The 18937-nt window shown below is 48.1% G+C and overlaps 8 protein-coding genes across 8 annotated transcripts; 4 read left to right on the top strand and 4 right to left on the bottom strand.

The window, feature by feature from the left end:
* Positions 1 to 636: 636 nt before the first annotated feature.
* Positions 637 to 3261, bottom strand: MGYG_06391 (vacuolar transporter chaperone 2; the record flags this gene model as incomplete). The annotated part of the gene is made up of 3 exons (XM_003171798.1): positions 637 to 768; positions 948 to 2325; positions 2390 to 3261. The coding sequence occupies 3 exons, from the start codon at positions 3259 to 3261 to the stop codon at positions 637 to 639; spliced, it is 2382 nt and encodes a 793-aa protein (XP_003171846.1).
* A 407-nt stretch (positions 3262 to 3668) lies between these two features.
* MGYG_06390 (hypothetical protein) lies at positions 3669 to 4113 on the top strand (the record flags this gene model as incomplete). The annotated part of the gene is made up of 4 exons (XM_003171797.1): positions 3669 to 3761; positions 3817 to 3848; positions 3899 to 3980; positions 4021 to 4113. The coding sequence occupies 4 exons, from the start codon at positions 3669 to 3671 to the stop codon at positions 4111 to 4113; spliced, it is 300 nt and encodes a 99-aa protein (XP_003171845.1).
* Positions 4114 to 4759: 646 nt separating this feature from the next.
* MGYG_06389 (hypothetical protein) lies at positions 4760 to 6369 on the top strand (the record flags this gene model as incomplete). Its single annotated transcript, XM_003171796.1, has 4 exons — positions 4760 to 4959; positions 5015 to 5042; positions 5102 to 5615; positions 5687 to 6369. 4 exons carry the CDS (start codon positions 4760 to 4762, stop codon positions 6367 to 6369), a joined length of 1425 nt encoding a protein of 474 aa, XP_003171844.1.
* Positions 6370 to 7517: 1148 nt separating this feature from the next.
* MGYG_06388 (hypothetical protein) lies at positions 7518 to 8978 on the top strand (the record flags this gene model as incomplete). Its single annotated transcript, XM_003171795.1, has 2 exons — positions 7518 to 7595; positions 7674 to 8978. The coding sequence occupies 2 exons, from the start codon at positions 7518 to 7520 to the stop codon at positions 8976 to 8978; spliced, it is 1383 nt and encodes a 460-aa protein (XP_003171843.1).
* Positions 8979 to 9458: 480 nt separating this feature from the next.
* On the bottom strand, positions 9459 to 10603 carry MGYG_06387 (hypothetical protein; the record flags this gene model as incomplete). Its single annotated transcript, XM_003171794.1, has 2 exons — positions 9459 to 10213; positions 10279 to 10603. 2 exons carry the CDS (start codon positions 10601 to 10603, stop codon positions 9459 to 9461), a joined length of 1080 nt encoding a protein of 359 aa, XP_003171842.1.
* A 360-nt stretch (positions 10604 to 10963) lies between these two features.
* MGYG_06386 (minichromosome loss protein 1) lies at positions 10964 to 13967 on the bottom strand (the record flags this gene model as incomplete). The annotated part of the gene is made up of 8 exons (XM_003171793.1): positions 10964 to 11662; positions 11725 to 12020; positions 12071 to 12202; positions 12266 to 12400; positions 12453 to 13396; positions 13469 to 13620; positions 13712 to 13869; positions 13928 to 13967. 8 exons carry the CDS (start codon positions 13965 to 13967, stop codon positions 10964 to 10966), a joined length of 2556 nt encoding a protein of 851 aa, XP_003171841.1.
* A 286-nt stretch (positions 13968 to 14253) lies between these two features.
* Positions 14254 to 15990, bottom strand: MGYG_06385 (hypothetical protein; the record flags this gene model as incomplete). The annotated part of the gene is made up of 3 exons (XM_003171792.1): positions 14254 to 15748; positions 15826 to 15859; positions 15963 to 15990. The coding sequence occupies 3 exons, from the start codon at positions 15988 to 15990 to the stop codon at positions 14254 to 14256; spliced, it is 1557 nt and encodes a 518-aa protein (XP_003171840.1).
* Positions 15991 to 17144: 1154 nt separating this feature from the next.
* Positions 17145 to 18608, top strand: MGYG_06384 (hypothetical protein; the record flags this gene model as incomplete). Its single annotated transcript, XM_003171791.1, has 2 exons — positions 17145 to 17815; positions 18032 to 18608. 2 exons carry the CDS (start codon positions 17145 to 17147, stop codon positions 18606 to 18608), a joined length of 1248 nt encoding a protein of 415 aa, XP_003171839.1.
* Positions 18609 to 18937: the final 329 nt, after the last annotated feature.

The raw sequence follows: 18937 nt of genomic DNA, 5'->3' as shown, positions 1-18937 counted from the left end.
AGATACGGCGCATAAACCTCTCGGCTCGAGTTGAGTTAATTCATGGCGGTATAAGTTCATTCCAAACATTTCTTTCCCCTCCGTTTTCTTCTATACTGTTTGAAGTCGTGTTGGTTTTTGTGTCATATTTTTCATTTTTTCTGTTCGTTCTATCTTGCCGTTGTACTGTATGTTTCATTTCCCTCTACGTGGATGTGTGCCGTTGTTGATGTTGTGATGTCTAACGATCGAACAACCATCCCCTCTCTATCAAGTACATATCAATCAATTATTTAACTATATTTACGTGGTTTCGCTTGAGGAGCCTAATGCCAGTTACGAGTCCATAGAAGCAATATATAGTTTAGGAAATGATAGTCATTCATGTACACAACTCTCGGGCGAATTTTACATACAAGCGCCCACGAAACATCCAATAGAAGAAAGGAATAACCCGAAATAGAGAAATAGAAATAAGACCAATCAATCATAGATAATCAAGTCATATATAGCGACGTAAATAGCATTTGATATATGGCCTTATTCCGCTCAGCTCGTACGCATATCGATAAAACAAAAAAAAAAAAAAGCAAAAACTAAAGCATAACTAACCCTAAGATAACCGAGGAAATAGGAAATTGCTCACGAGATTAGAGGTTAGACGTTTGGCTGGGCCTGGAACTGAGGCCGAGCTGTCATAAATGGCAGCGAGGCGGTAGTGGCCTCGATGATGTTCCCGGTTGGTGACGGTGCGTTGGGTACGGGATCTGCCCAGACGATAGAAGCATACTATAATAATACGAACAAGAGTTAGCGGATAGTTACACGAACGTAGAAAAGGCGTCCGAATATAAATTTGGGGAAAGTGATGTGTTCAGTGATGTGTCACATCACTAATTTACCAAGCAAACATTTCATGGCTTATTTTTTTGTGTAAAATGGACAGACGGGAACGAGTGAACACATACCTTGAACCAGAAATTCAACACCAAAGCAACTGCTACACCCAGACAGACAACCAGAGGGCCAATGACATTGTCAAAGTCCTTTCCACTGCGCTCGCGGATCAACCGTGAGCGAGATTCATACATCCACCATCCCCAGGCTCCGGCGAAGATGGCGAAGCCAGTATACACAAGAGCAAGGTAGCGGGTGACGGTCTTGTCGGGCCCAGCGGCATTATACATGGTCAGCGAGATACCAGCGAGCATAATACAGATGTGCTGCCATTTAACGAAGGTGCGTTGGTTGGCGAGCCAAACTTTGGCTTCAACACGGACAGGGCCAGTGTCCTTGAGCCAGTAGCTTGGCATTGAGACACCAGTGGGTAGCTGGGGTTGGGTCGAGCGGTGGGCAAGGGCATAGCGGGACATGGAGAATGGGATACGAAGCAACGAGGATGTTGGCCGGGATGACGGTTGGGCTTGAGCTCCATTGGCCTGCTCAGTAGATGGAGGCAGGCTAAGCTCGGGAATGGGAGGCCGAGGAGTGAGCTCGGCCTGGGATTGGGATTGAGCCTCGGGACGAGGAGAGGTATGCTGAACTACGTCCTGAATGCGGATTTGGGTCTTGGGAGTTGATTCTTCCGTCATCATGTGGCTGATAGGAGAGCCGACAAGGTGCTGGATACTGGGAAGGGTCTGGCGGCTACCAAGGAAGCTGCCGACAGCGAGCTCGTCTTCGGCCTTTTTGGCAATTCGTTCTTGTTCTTGCTGGAAGGCGGTTTCCGGGTCTTGTCTGATATCCGTATCCAGGTCACTGAGCCAGAAGGGGAAGCTGTTGATGTTGTCTTCAAACAACTGGGCGACACCATGGACGAACTTGGAGAAGCGTGGTGCTTCTTTGACAAGGTGAGAGGACATGAGGTCTGAGAGCCAGGCCTCAACGTTGCTACCACGGCGTTTACCGCTGGTATTGCGGATCTTAATCTCTAGGAGGGCATGAGGGAAGCGAGAGATCTCACCACGGGGGATTTCCGAAAAAGGAAACTCCATTTTCCGGTTGTCGATGTCTGAACGATGCCAGTCCTCGGGATCACGGCACGGGCGCTCGAGATCTAGGGTGTCCTCGCGGATAAGAGCTAGATCCGTGTCGAGAGAGATACGGAGGCGATCATCGCCAGGGATCTGGAATGCGGTGTGGGTATAGTTTGCACGAACCATGGGCTCCAACCCGTAGTTCTTGATAAACTCCTGGATTTCCTCGACATCTCGCTTGAGATTGTCCGCGCGTTGAGGATCACCGGTACCCTGGATCTCGATCTTGTGGATGATCTTCTCCATCTTATAAGTTCCGTCAAGGAATGCATTGATGTGCTTCTTCTTGAGGCGGATTCGGATCTCACGACTGCTGTCACCGTCGTTCATGATCTTCTTCTCCAGGTAGACCTCGACTTGGTCACTGAGATGACCAGTCCAGCGCAGGCGGAGGGAGCCGGCAGCCGGCTTGGTGGGCGACCTTTTGGTTATACAGGTCGAAAGAGCGGCTATCAAAATAGAGCGATGTGAGCGAGGGGTCCCGCTGGGCGACATCGAGCTCCTTTGAGGTATTCGGGTTATAGACAAGCACGGGCAGACGGCGAAGAATGTAGGTCTTGACCTCTAGCAGGTTGTCCGTATGGACCCAGAATTTGTGGGAGGTGTATGCCTCGCGGCCGGTCTGGGTATCCGCAGCCGGCCCGTCCTTATGCACCGGTTGTCCCTCCGTGCCCAGGATGGACCTGATGAAGGAGAACATGGCTGACAAGCGGTACAGCAGGGGCGAGTAGTCCTCCGAGTTGAACGGGAGCTGCGACATGCGGACCTGCAGCAGCGGGCGGACCTTGTACTTGGCTCCGCGCCTGCGGTCATGCTTCTTGGCCGCTTTGAGAAAGCCGGTGAAGTTGATACGGCTAAACTTCTCGAGCTCGCCCAGCTCTTCGGTGATATGGTCGAGCTTGCTGAGGGTTTCCTGCGCAATAGCTTCGTTCTTCTTCACGTTCTCTAGGTTTGTCTCGCCCTGCTGCGCTGCCACCGGCTCCAACGCGGCCTCGCACTCGGCCGTCTGCTCCCGCAGCCGCTTGTGAGTCTCGACCTGAAACGAGTTGACCTTGTCGAGCTGGACATTGACAAGCTCCTGCACGAAGTTCTCCTCGTCCTCATCGGTCCACGGCCTGCCCTCGCCGTCTTCGCCATCCTCGGAGCCTTCGTGCTCGCGCAGCAGCTTCTTGAGAGCTCGGTAGTCGATGTAGTGGTCCTTCCATGGCGGGTAGACCGACGTCTGCAAGGTCTTGCCGAAGCGCATCTTGACCTGCCGCTGCTCGCTTCTGGCGCTGTATTTCCCACAACAACAGCGTCCAATTGGCCTCTCGCGCGCTCTATCGCCTCGTCTTTGGTCTGAACTCGAGATGGATCGGGATGAACCAAGAGAAACAAATCAAGATCAACACAAGCGGCGAAAAAGTTGAGAAAAGTCGAAATTTCGCCAGCTTCGGAGATGCCCCGATTAGGACTAGCTCCCCACGTGCAATGACGATATATAATTACACGTGATATACATATATTATATAATAATTATATAACAGAGTTATGATCATATGATATCTCTTGGCATTAAATAAAGTAAACAAAAAAGACGAGAAGGAAGCAAGAAGTAGCAGTAAGAGACAGTAAGAAGAGACAGCAAGAGAGACGGCAAAAGGGACCGCGAGGATGGCAGTACAGAAGCTGTATCCACGGGCGACGGTGAAGCGGATCGTCAAGTCTCACACTCGCAAAGCCCTGACCAAGAATGCAGACATACTAGTAAGGACATGAGGCGGCCGCAATCCGGATATGAGAGCCAACTAACGATGAATAGATCTTCCTAGACTACATGCTGTTCATGCAAGAGTTCGTCGCCTCTGAATTCCCCCAAACGGACCCCATACTCACTGCTGTAGGTTGATGCGTGAAGCATCGATCCAGGGAAGAAAGCGCGGCGACAAGGGCATCACAGCCAGGACGGTGCGACGAGTTACCGAGGTGAGCTGCCCTGTAACTGACCGTCCTCCTTTTGACGCAGAGGGCTGTTTCTCACGCGGATTACACGTCTAGGGGACGCTACGCAAGTTCAAGGGATAGGCAAATCATGGCCCTCTTCCGTGGCTCGACATGAGGTCATAGACTTGTGAAATGACATACGGCTTCGTTAATTGGTTCGGTCGGCGTTAGTTAGGTTGGGCATAGTGATGGCGTCCTTCTAAAGACGTCTGGGATGGCTGAGATACCCTGGAGTCGGGAGTAAATTATGAATATTTGATGGTTTGCACTGCTCTCTGCATATGCCGAATTAGATACTTCTTCGTCCTTCCATCTCATTCTACCATATAAACAGAAGGGCAGCAGTAGAGGATTCCTTTAATATCAACTGGACAGGGAAAAGAAAGCAGCTTTACAAAATAATCAGTACCTGTCGGTAGTAATTCATCCCACACAAGTCAGTATTACCTTGTCCTGCGGCGCTGCTTGTGGTTATTTAATTACCTTTTTGGCTCTGGCTGCGCTCATCCTGCGGGAAGGACAAAAAAAAACCTTTTAAACACCAACAGCGACCCAAACTTCGAAAATCCAACGTCAACCCCAAAACTTCTTTCAACTTCACTTCTCTCCTGCACTTATTCGATCTTCATCTTGCTACTCGCATCCATCGACCTTTTCGTCTCCTCTATTACACCACAGCCTATCCATCTCGTCGTCGTATCTGTATTCCTGCAGTCCTTCCAGTCACACGACCAAACCGTTCGAGTCCTGATCCAACCACCATGTCCGCCGCTACAGCTCCCAGCAACCCTTCACAGACCCAGAATACAAAGAAGAGACGCGGCAAAGCAGAGGCTGCTGCTGTAGCTGCTCCCGTCTCTGTCGCTGCATCGAACACCGACGCGCCCAGTGTTACTGCTGCTACTGACGGTGCTGCGGTCAACGGGCAGCATGAACCAAACTTCCTTAAGGAGCTCCAGAAGTATGCCCACCTTGAACCCAGTGAAATGAGAGAGATACTAACATTTCGCTGCTAGAACCCTTCGAAACACTAACAAGAAACTGGTAAGCTCTGTTCTTCTGCAATTTCGACCTACAACGAGACTGACAGTGTCATATCTTAGAACGCAACCGCAAAAGTTGATGCAATCATTGCTGAAAATCCTGGGAAATCCCTCGAGGAGCTTGTAGCCCTCAAGAAAATCAACGCAGACCAGAAGGCCCAGGCTCTTAAGAAACCTGCTCTTCAGGAAACTATTGCTCACATCGAAGAGCAGATCACTCAATACAAACAACTTGAAGCATACCATGAAGAACAACGTACCAAAGAAATAGCAAAGATCCAAGCCCAACATAAGGAAGAAATCGAATCGTTGAAGACGAACCTCGAAACCGAGTCCAAAGAGAATGTCGAGAAGTGCTTCAAGGACCGGTTGCTTGTGCTTAGCCGTTTCTTGCGCGCAGCTGCTGCCATGAGGGGTGTTGCTGACGAGCAGTCCATCCAGGCTCGTGGATTCGAGGGAGCTTTGTATCAGGTTTATGGTGGAACGGAGCAGGCGGTTGAGGCCATGGTCAAGTTGATTGATGGCACAGATGACAAGGTTCCCAGTGTTGAGTCTGAGATCCTTGACATCACCTGTATGTTCAAAAAACCCCTTTGCTCATATCTTGCTTTCCCGTTCCAGTTAACTGATAGATTGTTCTTGCAGACGCACAGATTAAGCGCACTTCTCTCGAAGACTACGCCCAATCCACTGGTGAAGCCGTTGCAACTGAAGAAGAAACTGCCGCCCCTGCTACCAACACCAACGCACCCCAAACTGACCCGACAATCGCCAATGCCGGTCTCACGGAAGTTGAAGAGCCTACTGTCTCGCAAGCTGCAGCTACAAATGGCTTCCAACCTAACCCCCAGTTAGCTGCTGATGAAGCAGCTCCCCTTAAACCAACCGAGGAGAATGTTGCAGCCAACGAAATTGCGCAGACTGTATCAGTGGAATGGGATCCAAACCCATATAAGCCTAGTCCCTCCACAGAGGAATGGCTGAGTGTGCAAGTCCCCCAACCTGGTACTGCTGCTGAGGCCTCTGTTGCTGCTGAGGCTGCCACTCGTCAACCCCTCGCCTCTGAGACTTGGGGAGAAGAGCAACCCGCCAATAAACAAGTCGACGGCTTTGAACGAGTTCACCATCCTCGTGGACGCGGAAGAGGCTACCGTGGCCGTGGCCAAGGCCAGCGTGGCGGCGGAGAGCACCGCGGCCGTGGTAACTACAACCGTGGAGGAGGTGAGTACCGTGGCCGTGGCCGTGGCCGTGGTGGTGAATACCGAGGAAATGGAAACAGCCACCGTGGACGACCTGCTCCCGCTGCTGCTACTGCAGGAGACGCTTAAGGGCCGGTCTTGAGCTCTCCATGCTGTCTTTACAGCCCTCGACATATTTATCTTCTCGCTGCTTTTGTTTAAGCTTGGTCATTCATTGCATTGCAGGCCTAGTGTCGTTCTTCACCCATCTTCGCCCTCTATTCCCGCCCCTAACCCATATCTTCCCCCATTTTACTGCGTTCTTTCCATACGTTGCTACGCTTTGCTATGCCATGACGGACGGTACTTACAAAATTTGAAACCCCTCTACTAACCACAAAAAACCTTTAACGACCTAATTATTTCGAAATACTAGCGTGCATATGGGCTCCGTTTTATCGCCCTCCCTCTTTCTTATCCTCATTTTCATCGTCATCTTCCTCTTCCATCCATTGACTGGTTGGTATTTTCTTCTCTTGATTCCCTACTCTCGATTCAAACGTTACTATTTTTTGTATTTTATGCTTGTCGGTTTCCCTAGCACAAGGAGGTGTGGAATGGAAATGGAGATTGGGATGGAATAAGGCTAGGGGTATGGATCGGGGTGTTTGTTTCTTCTTTGGTTCTAACTCCTTTGACGAAGGCTATGTATGTGGCAGTCATCTTTACAGCCAGCAAAACAAAAAGCAATGATTTGAAGATACCTACCCTTGCTTTACCTGGTAATTATTTGGCCTGTAGATAATAGGTAGTTATTAGTACCTGTTATTTCAATTTCAAGAAATGTACCTCCAGAAGGCTGCCCTATCAGGGTCCTATTTTATCCTGTCATTCCATCATTGCTATCACTCAGCAGAAAGTAGGGCTTCTTCTATAGGCAGTTTAACTGGTCTAAAACCTTACAGCCCTCTAGGTTGATAATACTATCCGCCCGTTATCCTAATATACTGAAATAAGCAGGTTGAGAGTCATATTTCCTTAGTTTTTCATTGGGTCATGAAGTAAATATGCAACGAGCCTGATACAAATAAAGTATTAAGGTTTATGAGCCCCTAGTTAACGAGCTAGCTGGCTATTTTTAGAATGACTTGGCACGGATCAACATCCAAGCTCAACCCAAAACCAAAGTCTTCCCATATAAACAGCTACAGGAAGATACGACTAACGAATAATTTCAACGGCGCTACTAACGATATATTACTTCGATGGTGCTTAGCTGAAAAATAAAAACCAGAGAAATGGCGGAAAATGTGTTGAATGCTCAGCGACGACGAAAAATCCTCAAGACACTCTTTATCTCGCTCTTACTCGATCTTGTAAGTACAGACTTACAGGCCTCGCTCCTCAGCAAGGATCGATGTCGCTAACTGAACTACTCCGTACTTCTTTATTAGATCTCGTTTACCTTTATCCTTCCGCTATTTCCGTCGCTTATCAAATTTTACCTCGAAAAAGATCCTTCTCCAACCTCCCTTCTGAACCGTATCCTCCAATACCTGAACGCATACAAAAATTCATTCTCCAAACCGATAGATTCGAAATACGATGTTGTACTTCTTGGTGGTGCGCTGGGGTCCCTATTCTCACTTCTACAAGCCGTTGCAGCGCCAGTAATTGGCTCTATATCCGATAAGCATGGCCGTCGCACTGCACTTCTTTGGTCGATGGCAGGAAACATTGCCAGTGTTGCCTTATGGGTTGCCGCCACGGATTTCCGTACTTTCCTGGGGAGTAGGATCATAGGTGGGTTGAGTGAAGGAAATGTCCAGATTGCGAATGCTATTGCAGCGGATATCAGCGATCCTAGCCAGCGAGGTTCAACTATGGCGTTGGTGGGAGCTTGCTTCAGCGTTGCGTTTACCATCGGCCCTGCTATCGGTGCGGCATTGAGCAACATCACCACCTTTGCAGCGAATCCGTTTGCAACGGCTGCTGCATGCTCGTTATTTTTAATTGTCACTGAGACGGTCTACATATATTTCTGCTTGCCAGAAACACATCCGAAATTGGCCTCTAACACTTGCAAACCTGCTACGTCCGGCGACAACGATGGGAAAGAACAGGACGCTGAGCCAGGCCCAGGAAGATCATCAACGGAAGCCTCCAGAGGATATACCAACAATCCGCTTCTGTTAAATATTACGCACTTTTTATTCCTTCTACCCTTTTCTGGCCTGGAGTTTTCCCTTCCCTTTATCACCGCCAATCTTTACGAAACCTCACTTGCAGCAAATGCTAGTGGGGCAAGCCCTTCCGCTCTTAACGGCCGTCTATTATCAGTAATGGGCTTGTTGGCATCAATTCTGCAGGGCGGAGTGACTCGCCGGCTTCCACCACTCCTTACCATTCGAATAGGCGTAGTGGCTTGCGCCCTGTCCTTTGCATTACTGGCTCACGTCACCACAATCTCTGGCTTGTATGCTGCTGGCAGTCTACTCGCTGTCACTAGTGCAACTGTGGTTACTGGACTGAACAGCCTGGGTAGTCTGGAAGCCCGGGAGGGCGAACGCGGCGCTTCCTTGGGCCGCCTACGAAGTTGGGGCCAAGCTGGCAGAGCTACTGGGCCTGTGCTGTTCTGCTCTCTGTTTTGGTGGGGAGGTAGAGAGGTTGCATATAAAACCGGTGCTGTGGCCATGTCTGGTGTGTGTGCAATTGCATTTGGATTGTTGAAATCGCCTGTACTGGCTAATCGAAAGTGAAAGGATTCGGAGGGAAGGGTTTTTTTTACCGGGGTATTCTAAGGTTAAGTGCATAAATAGGTTCCGGTTTATGGTACGAGGTATGTATATTATTAGGAAATCAAATAGAAGGACATGTTATTAACAGGGTGAGCTGAGATTTCTACTATTTATTCTAATCCTACCCATGTTGATTGAATACTGGTGATATGTAATATACAGAAGGTAAAAGCACAAAAATCCACAGCCCTACGCTATAGAGCCAACAAGGAAAATTAGATGCTGTCAATGGCCAAAAGCAGCAGCATAGGTATCATCAAAATCATAGAGCAGCAGGGCGGCGCATGGATAGCTAGTTGAAGCTTCTGCTGCAGGCCGTGCAAAACCTGTAAAAACCATCAACTCCGCGCATAACATAAGCGTCATAACAGTTGAAGAAAAGTAAGGAAATGACTACTCAACCAACAGAATGCTCTCATAGCAGAGACTTCAATTTTGATATCATATTTCGAAGGGGCCGAAGCGGTACCGTGGCCGAGAGGTTTCTCTAGCTTTGCCCGCTGCGAAGGCAGGCTGAGGAGGCACAATCTGACTAGATGCGCTTCCTTTTGCCTTTCCAAGGAGCCAATCTGCTAGAGTCACCACCTTAGCTGTTCGGTCCAACCCATTGCCTTCATCGGCATGCTCAATTGTATGCGTAGCAATTCGGCCTTCTTCGTCAAATGTGAAAATAAACAGCCCAGTAAACTGCTCTTCTTTTCCAAGCTTGAAGATAGGCATTTCTCCACCCAACAACACACTGAGTCCCCTATTTGTCCCATTTGAGGCTGACGAGGAGGCTAGACGGCTATCCTTGTTTGATTCCTGTCCGCGGTGCACTCGCTCTGGAGTGATATAATCGTCTACCTCTGAGCCACGCCCGACCTTGGATGCTGGGCGGTCTGCACCCTCAGTCACCCAACGAACGACAAGTTTTTCACCACCAGGACTGTCATTCAGTCCATTTTCATTAGCAACACCTGTTGGGACTACCCGCTCGCTTACTATTCGTAGATTGACGTTCCCAATGATAGGAACGCTGCCCCATGCCACGGGCGCAGTCCATAAGGCAGCACGATAGGGAACCCTTCCTTTAACGGTAGGAAGATGTGGATGCGTAGATGGAAACAAATGGAGTGATATACTTGGCGAAAGGATCTCTTGCGGTAGTGCGTTAACGAGGATGGTAGGTAATTGTTTCGAAAGTATGCGAAGAGCTATGATCATGTCATTAGCACGTAAAACTCCCTCTTTCCAAGGCATCTAATTGCTCAAAACGTACTCTTTCCTAGCCTAACTATTCTTTCGTCTGGTGGTTTATGATCCCCATTCCTGCGTGGTTCGCCATATTGGGCGGCCAGATTCGAATGCGAGAAATGCGTAGAGGAGAGAGCTGTGAGCCACGGGCCATCAGGCTGTATGGGAGACAGTTGCGCTAGCGAGCGGTTATGTGAAAACGGCTCATGGTTCCGGCGAGAGGATCTTTGCGCTATTTGAGCTAGAGAGCCTGCTTGCGACGAGACTCTGGTGATACATCTGTTGAGCTGGCCTGGGTTAGGCTTAAGAGATGGGGGAAAAGTGATTTGATGTGAGAGATGCTTAGCCATTATCGGCAGGGGGCGGCATGCATTCCATGTATTCCAGAGATGTAGCAAGTCTAGGTAGATATATTGGAGAAACAAGCTATGTTATGCCGTAGAAAATGAGGGCGTCAAAAGGATTGAGAGTCTGTGAATGAGGTCAAGCAGTGACCGGTAAAAAAGTTGGAGCTATCTGATAGTTAAATAAGGAAGGCCTGTGATTGGTTCGGGGCCCCAGTGATGATGGCATTTGGGTATCCGTTTCTATTTGGCATTTGATAGTCTACAGACGGACAACGCCTCCGATTGTCCTCAATACCCTATGAATAGCAAATATTAAAAATGTATCTACCTATTCATAGTTCGTAAATACAGAAACCTGCTTCGTTATATATCGTCGTTACCCCCTGTGATGTCATCGTTATCTTCACCCATCAGCCTTCGCTCTGCTATTGCTCGGATTTTGTCATCAAGGATAGATCTCTGATAGCGCTGTGCAATTTTGCTAGCAGCATCTATCATTTTGCCAGAGCGGTCACGAAGCATGGTGACGAGTTCCAGAGCCTTCATGCCCCTTTCCTCACCCTCACGGCATTCGACAGCAAGCAGCTGTAGGAGAATTTTGTCAATGTCAAGAGCTTTTCTCCTCAGCTCGGCGTCCCCAGATGCGCCAATCTCGCATGCCGTGACGCAGTCTTCCAGCAGAGTATAATCCAAGCTAGTCCTAACAAGAGATTCTTGTAGCTTCCTGTTATTTTTCCTAGCGACTTCCTCAGCGTCTTCCATTTCCGTGTCCCCATCCTTGTTGCTCTTCTCTGTAGATGAAACAGAAGATATTGGGATTTGGAAATCGAACTCAGTGAGTAACGGTCGCGGGAAATAGGGGTACTTATCTCCACCTTTTAGGATTATGCAGTGGAAAACATCCTGTGCAACAGCAACAGGCCAATAGGTTTCTTCCTTACGGCCACTGGCAACGCGCTCAAGCAACTTGGTATCAAGGAGCGGGACCCAGCGGGCCTGTCCTGGTTTCCGCCAATGCTGTAACACTAGGAGAACCCCTGAGCTGTCATATATGCAGGGGTCCTGGATCATGCATGTTAGTCAGTATAGTGCTGAGTTATAGTATGCCGTTAGGGAATACATACACCCTTGTCCGAAAAAAAGACATTTTGCAGCCGTGTCCCCCGTGCTAATGCAACAGTATCCTCATTTTGACAAATCTCGTCACGTCGAACATTTTCAATGGAGTACTTCAGTTGTGCGACTCCATCACTACCAGCCGGGCCATTCCCGATGGTGATAATATAGTCTCGCCATGCTGCACAGGTAACCGTTTGACTCTTTTGTCGGAAAACCCGATACGGAGTGCCAAAAAGGGTATAAACCCGAACATAGTCTGTCGAAGTTGTTACCGTCACGTAAGAGTTGCTTAATGCAATGGCTTAATATAGTTAGCAACAGTAGGAGAAATAACAGATGGCAGAGATGTACCTGTAATTTTTTCCCCCGGAGGAAGTTCAGTTCTCCAGTCCGCTCGCGTTGTCCAAGTTTCATGCGGCCTATAAAACATTGTTGCTGGGTTGCCGGATGTAGGCTGACATGAAAATAAAACGCCCTTTTCATCTATGAAAGATAGTTAGCCTAATTTCCGAATTTCGACTAGGAGGTGAAGAGATATCCACGTACTTAAACAAGCCTTGTCGTAGAGGTACGGATCTGTGAAATGGAAGTCACGGTATCGTTCCCGATCATAAAACTCCACAGTCACGGTATTGTGAGTGTCTTGGTCAACGGTCCATACAAATCCAACAAGGTTCAATGCTACAGTATTCGTTAGCAATAACCCCGCTAAAATAAACAATTACAAGCTTACCTAGATATTTTCTGTTGCCTCTCCAGGGGGTGCTACCCGGCTGAAAGGGTTCATGGGCAATAGTTTTCCAAGGGGCGGCTGGCCGCCGTTTGGGATCATGGCCAAATAACTCATCCATATGAGTGTTGGTTCTCTTGCCATGGCCATTGATGTCTTCAGTGTAGCCTGCACCATCGTCATCTTCAACAAAGTCATCTCCATCGTCTGGCCCGAGTATATCATCGAGGGAGTCGGGGCTTCCCCCTCTCTGTCTGCTCTCGGAATTATTATTGGTATCATGTCGTTGTAGTCTATGAGAGATTGTAATCTCTTCGCGTGAGCCAATTGCGAGTAACGGCGCCACTTCCAACGTCTTTGATAGAAGTGGGTGAAACTCGGGCGGGATGAAATCTTCGTAAATATACAGCTCTCCGTCGGAAGTAGTAAACGAAACAATGTTCAGGGTAGGATGCCAGCGAAAGTTGATGACGTTTGGGATATCGTAGGTCTTTATGACCTTTTGGGTCCTGGTTTCCCATAGGAGAAGTTTTCGGTCGGCTCCGGCACTTGCAAGCATTGCCCCGTTAGGAGACCAGGCAAGACAGGTGATATCTCCATTATGACCACCAGAGAATTTCCGTTGCTTAGTCCAATCCCTACTCGATATTACTGTGATATCCCGTGTAGCTTCTACTGTAGCGAATGCAGTTCCATCTGGATGCCAAACTGCTCTTGATGTTGCCTCATTGTCTGTTTCAAGTCGTTGAATCACTCCGTCGAGCTTATGCAGCAACGTTGGCTCTGTCTCGGTAAATGAGTAGATATAAATAATCCCATCGGCGCAAGACACGGTAACAAAGCGGCCGCTTGGGTCAAATGTTACATGCTTGACTCCTTTTGTCTGTTCTCGCAAATATTTGACTTCCGTAATATCGTTAATATTCACGATCTTGACAGTAAGCTCACTATTTAAGTCGACGAGATTAGTTGAGCCTTTAATAACCACAAGTTAAAATTTACCAGCCGCTTAGACTTACTCGCTAGCAACAGCAACCCATTCCTCATCTTTAGAAATAGCTAGGTCGCGAACTGGGAGTGTACAGCGAGCTAATGGCTTATCCATTGTACCTTCCGGCAGTTTGTAAAGCCACACCGTGCCATCCTCAGACCCCAGGATCATAGATTCATTCTAGCACCTCGTTAGAAGAACTCGATTTGCGGCGGCATCCCATTCTAATTCCTCTAGGGGGGATTGATATTAAAAAGGCATTCGAACGTACGGTTGCTGCAATTGCTAAATGGGCCTCCATACCCTCGTCGATCGTCTGCGGTTCGCCATCCTCGCCAGTTGTGAATACTCGGATTCCAGAGTTCGAGCCGGCTGTAATTATGTGTTTGCCATTGGGTGTATACGTTAGGACTGTCGTGCCGGGAGTGTCTAAAATCGACATCTGTTAGTACTTATATAAAATGAGAAATGCTGCAAAGCGACGTACGAGCTGGTCTGCCCCTCAAACTGAAGCTACTCGGAGCCATGGTAAAGTATTGTCCGTTGGTACTCTAATTTGGCAAACCAGCGGAATATTTCATCAGCTCCTTAAGCCGAGATCTGTTCAAGATAATTTCCAAGGTTGTGTGATCTTTGAGAGGTTCAATGCTGGAATGGAAGCGCGCGTCGCGGTCGTGACATTTAGTCATCAGCCACTTTAAATTCTTCTAGAGATAAGATAACTAACCAAAGCTTAGCGCAAAGGGAAAGAAATTATTACCTAGGTACGCTCACTTAGACAAATAATTTGACAAGATATACAAAACCATAATTCTAGGCTTTCATCTTTAGCATAACCTGTAAATCTCTTGGTTCATCAATCAAGCTTCCGCCTCTCCGGTTAGGAACTTGCCAGTTGTCCCCCTTCGTAGGCTTGATATCCCAGGTTACCAAAATGGCGGCTAAGGTGCCAATAATTTTCTTCTGTTCTAACTTCCACCAAATGGAAACTGGATCATCCCAACCTGCTGGGCAATCTTGTATATCCTCATCTACGGCGCTTTGTGAATCTTCCTTTTCTTCCAATTCATCAGCCTGAGAAATCTCGGTAAGGTGCCGCCGTGGATCAAAGCTGTCAGGCGACTTGTTGTAAAGAGGGTCCCTATTTCGCAAAGAGTGGGGTATGACAACAAAATCGCCCTCAGATAAATGGTAGCCCAGGGCTACTCTAGAATTGAAAGATGCATCCTCGTCGGACTCGGTAAGGTTAATATCGGAGGTAACCTTTCGGTAGGTATAAGGGGTTGAGTAGAGTCGGCTGGTCTCTTTTTGAGTAGCCATCAGCAAAGGACAAGATCCAATGAGCCTATCAATATCCAATGACACCCGTGGAGGTTCTGGTAGGCCAAAAGAGCTTTCACCGGGACTCGAGCGTTTGAGTATTGCATAGGGGCCAATTTCATGCAAAATTTCTGCGTGTAACTTGGGGTCGGCGAGTATGTGAACAAGGTTCCAAAATACCAAGGCACCGGCGCGGGCAGTAACTGCCCATAACAAAGACAAATCTTCCGCGGCTGCATATTCGGCGGAATAACCATTGCGGATGCGCATTCGCATTCGGGCCTGAACTGCGGCAGAAATATCGTCTAAATCCCGCCAGACAGCCTCAGGTTCTTGTCCATTTTCTATCTGGCTAAACACGGCATTTTGAACTGTCAGACATACTAGCAGGCGCCTGCGAGCGAGATATGCATTGACAAGGCCGGGGAAAGGAATCCACCGCTGAATTCCAAGCAACATAGCATTGAATTTGCTATTGAGTATGGAGATATCGGGTAAAATGTTAGGATAAACATCAAGCAGAGTTTTCCCCATTAAGAGATTGATGGAGGTTGACCCAACGAAACCACTTATCAAAGAGTATAGCTTGGTTATGCATATTCTTTCTTCACCATCTTCATTTTGAAGAGTTACACCAGCTGTTCTTTCCCATTGACATTGGTCTACAACACTGGAGGTGAATGAGACCAGGGATGGGGCAGTTCGTTCGATTTCCTTGACCAGTAAGGAAGATAGATCGGTGAGATATGGCTCGTCTGTTAGAAGCTTTGCCCACTTTGCTGCTTCGCCATGATAAGTGCCTTCTCGGCCAGGTTTGCGTGCACGGCTGTTTGAGCCAAAATTGTTGTCCAGTAGGTAGTTGATGCATGGCTCTGCTGAGGTGGACTGGCGTTGCTTAAACAAGCTTCTGACCATCGAAGGTGTTGTAAGGACAACGTGTCTCCTGCCCCAACAGTAAAAACTGAATGCAGCTCCACGCTCTGGCAGCCTAGATATCAATGTTAATAAAGGAGGTGGCTCCTCTATCAAAAAGGGGCTTCGAGTAAAAGGCAAGTGCAAACTGACCGAGCATTAAACAGCAATCTCTTTCGAAAGAAACCTAAAGAAATCCAATGCCCAATATAAGGCAGCCAGTAGGGAACCTTGTTTGGGGATATTGATCCATCTGGATGTTTTGTTCTAATGCCGGGCAGGCTGGTGACTTGTGTTAGGATTCGGGTGAAGAGACATATTAGAACAAACACTACAGGCACTGCCCACCCACTTAAGTGAGCGAAAAGCTGCCGCAGCGCTTCCACAGCAAGCTGGGGGATAGATGGGGCGTCGCTGTCCATTTATCTTTTATTCTTCTTGCTCCGTCTCTGCCGCCGACTTTGGCCAGAGCGAAGTTCAACCTGTCGCCAAAATAAACCTGAAGCCTTCAGTCCAGCCCCGGAGATAAGCATATCACATGATGCTGATCTCTGGTGATATAATCATTCCACGTGCCTCAGGAAACCCTAATTTCTACTAAACCGCTTTGGGAAGGAAGAGAAAAAGGCACAACACTAATATTAGCACTTATCCAGCACTAACAATAACACTAACACCACTATTAACAGCAGCAGAGAAGCGCCCCCTGAACCAGGTTCTTTGATATCCCCCGAAATGCCGACGGTCAGCCACCAGGGGCAAAAGAGAAAAAAAGAAAAGAAAGCACAAAAGGCGTTGTCGGAGATTCCAGGTGACATCCAACTGTTTGCATGCAGTGATCCAGTTAGAAATGGCGCAAGCTAACGAATCACGGCACAAGCAACTCCACTGCCATGTCTCACACCCTGGTTATTAGAGCCTCATTTTCGCCAACTTGACAACGTTCAGAACTATCGAAGGGTCTGGGGACGTCGGCTATGCCCGTGGTTGGCCATTGCAAACTGTTCCTGGACCCCAGGTTAGTCATGAAATGGGGTCGCAACTCGGAGGATGCACCCACATTAGGCCCTTAGCTGCTCTTGTCTGCACCTGGCCAGGCTGTCATACAGTGTGAGAGGGGACAAAGTGGCTATTTTTACCTATATTTTGCACGGGGCACGGAGGACAGAGTGCAGAGTTAAATTACAACGGAAACTTTATGCCCAAGGCCCCCTTGCAGCATGAAGTTTCTGCTGGTCATAGAGTCAGCCATAAGCTACGGCGCCTGCATACACCTCTGGTGACAGGAGGTACTTTATCAGGGTCTTATCCTCTGTTTCTGTCTTTCTTTCTTTTTTTTCTCCTTTCTTCCTTCCTTTCTTTCTTTCGTTCTTTCATTTTACTTTTGAGCTCTGGTTCCCATATACCATTTCATCCCACGAACGGTTGTTTCGTTTCTTATTGAGGCATCTCTAGACATAGCAGCTCTTTCAATGACGGCGTCTCGAGTTCTGGGTCTCTGCACCCTCCTCCAAGCGCTTGGGGTCACTCACGCTTTTGCACCTGATTGGACCATCACCAAATATTTCGAAGAATCTGTAACGACTTTACCAGGAAATACAGGCCGTTATGGAACATATCCATCCTCTGAATACACCGAAACAATACCCGTTGTACCGACGGTCACGTCACCTACTGCGACAGCCACAGTAACCACCACCGTCTACCCAGATATCACCTACATAGGCTTAGGTCTTGAATCAGGCCAAGGAACATCATCCACCTACGACTACTATTCAAACTCCAACGCCTACTACGTCTCTCTAACGTATACCTACCCATCAAGCTGTTCCTCTAGTGAAAGCCCCATCACAACTAGCGCTCGAGTTTCAATCCCAAGAGAGATCCAGAGCCAGCTCACCCCAACCCAAACATCAGCCGAGACCGCTTCTGTGGAATATCTGGACTCGGTATCTTATTATACCTCTAAGACCTTCTTACTGAACCCAACAGATCTTCCATCCGGGGTCTACAGTAGTATAGAAGCCTACCATACTCCGTCCGACATTGAGTACTGCCATTATGGATCTCGCTCAGGCTCTAGCGGCTATGGTTCATCCTCGAGCTCTGGATCCAGCGATATCTATGATAATTACTGTGGCAGGTATGGGTGTTATCGCTCCTATTGGTCGGCATACCTAGCTTTGTCCCTTATTATTTTCTTTTCTTGGTTCGGCTTTTTCTTCATCGTTGGGTTGATCGAGAGTGCCGTTCGATTCAGAAAACTTATGCTTGGTCGCGGGGCAAGCAGAGGCCTACCCAAATCCTTCGCTTGTTTGTGCCCGTTTTTATCATGCTTGTTCATCATGTGCATGCACAGGGGCTACAGGCCAAAACCAAGGGAAGAACAGGAGGAGTTGGAAAGAAATTGGAAATCGATGTCCTTCGCCGCTAAATTCACCCTCTGGTTGAAATATGGATTTAGCAGAAGCTATCCTCCAATGCTTGGAGCAGCGCCTCCCCTCGCTACCGACCCGCTACCTGCCAGTCAGCCTCGGATGGCGCAGCTACCTACGGTCCCCGGCGTTATGCCACCACTTCCTCAGCAAATAGGCCCGCAACCGCTGCCTCAGCAGACAGACCAACAGGCTGAACAGCATTTAGACGTCCAACCGCAAGGGCAGCAGCCTGTTCTTCAGTCGACAGAGCAGCAGCCAGTAGCTACACAGAGAGAATACGAACCGTTACCAGCGATCAGCCAGGGTGGCAGCACAGGGCTGTTTGAGCACCCAACTCATGCAGTCTCACCGGTTAATGAACACGGCTCTCCGATACCTCCCCAGTCCCAGCTCACTCAACCATACAACCCGCACGAGCAGCACATACACGAAGACCAACCACGAGACGTTCCAACTCACTCCACTGAGCTTCCTTCTGGTACGCCTAGAAATGTTTAATCGAGTTCTAATTTAACAATACCCTCAAGCTACTACCATATTTGATTGATACCATGATATCAGGTCCTTCTTAACCTGGATATGCCCGTTTTGCGCATTCGAATGTCTCTACTATCATATTTTTAATAATAAAAGAAATGTCATTTTGCATTACTATGGTTTTCATGTCTTCCTTATACTAGCGGTCTTGGTCACATGGCGAATTTAATATTCTAATGCATGCATGGCGTATCGACAGTTACACTCCTATCTCTCTAAAAACCTCAATATAATCCTTGGGCCTTTTCATTTAATAATTACTTTCCTATTCTTTGCAATAGTATATTCAA

The sequence above is a fragment of the Nannizzia gypsea genome, genomic scaffold (genome assembly GCF_000150975.2).
Source record: "Nannizzia gypsea CBS 118893 supercont1.5 genomic scaffold, whole genome shotgun sequence".
NCBI classification, from domain to species: Eukaryota; Fungi; Ascomycota; class Eurotiomycetes; order Onygenales; family Arthrodermataceae; genus Nannizzia; species Nannizzia gypsea.
The sequence above is the reverse complement of the archived record's forward strand: the minus strand, read 5'-3'. Positions and strand labels throughout refer to the sequence as shown.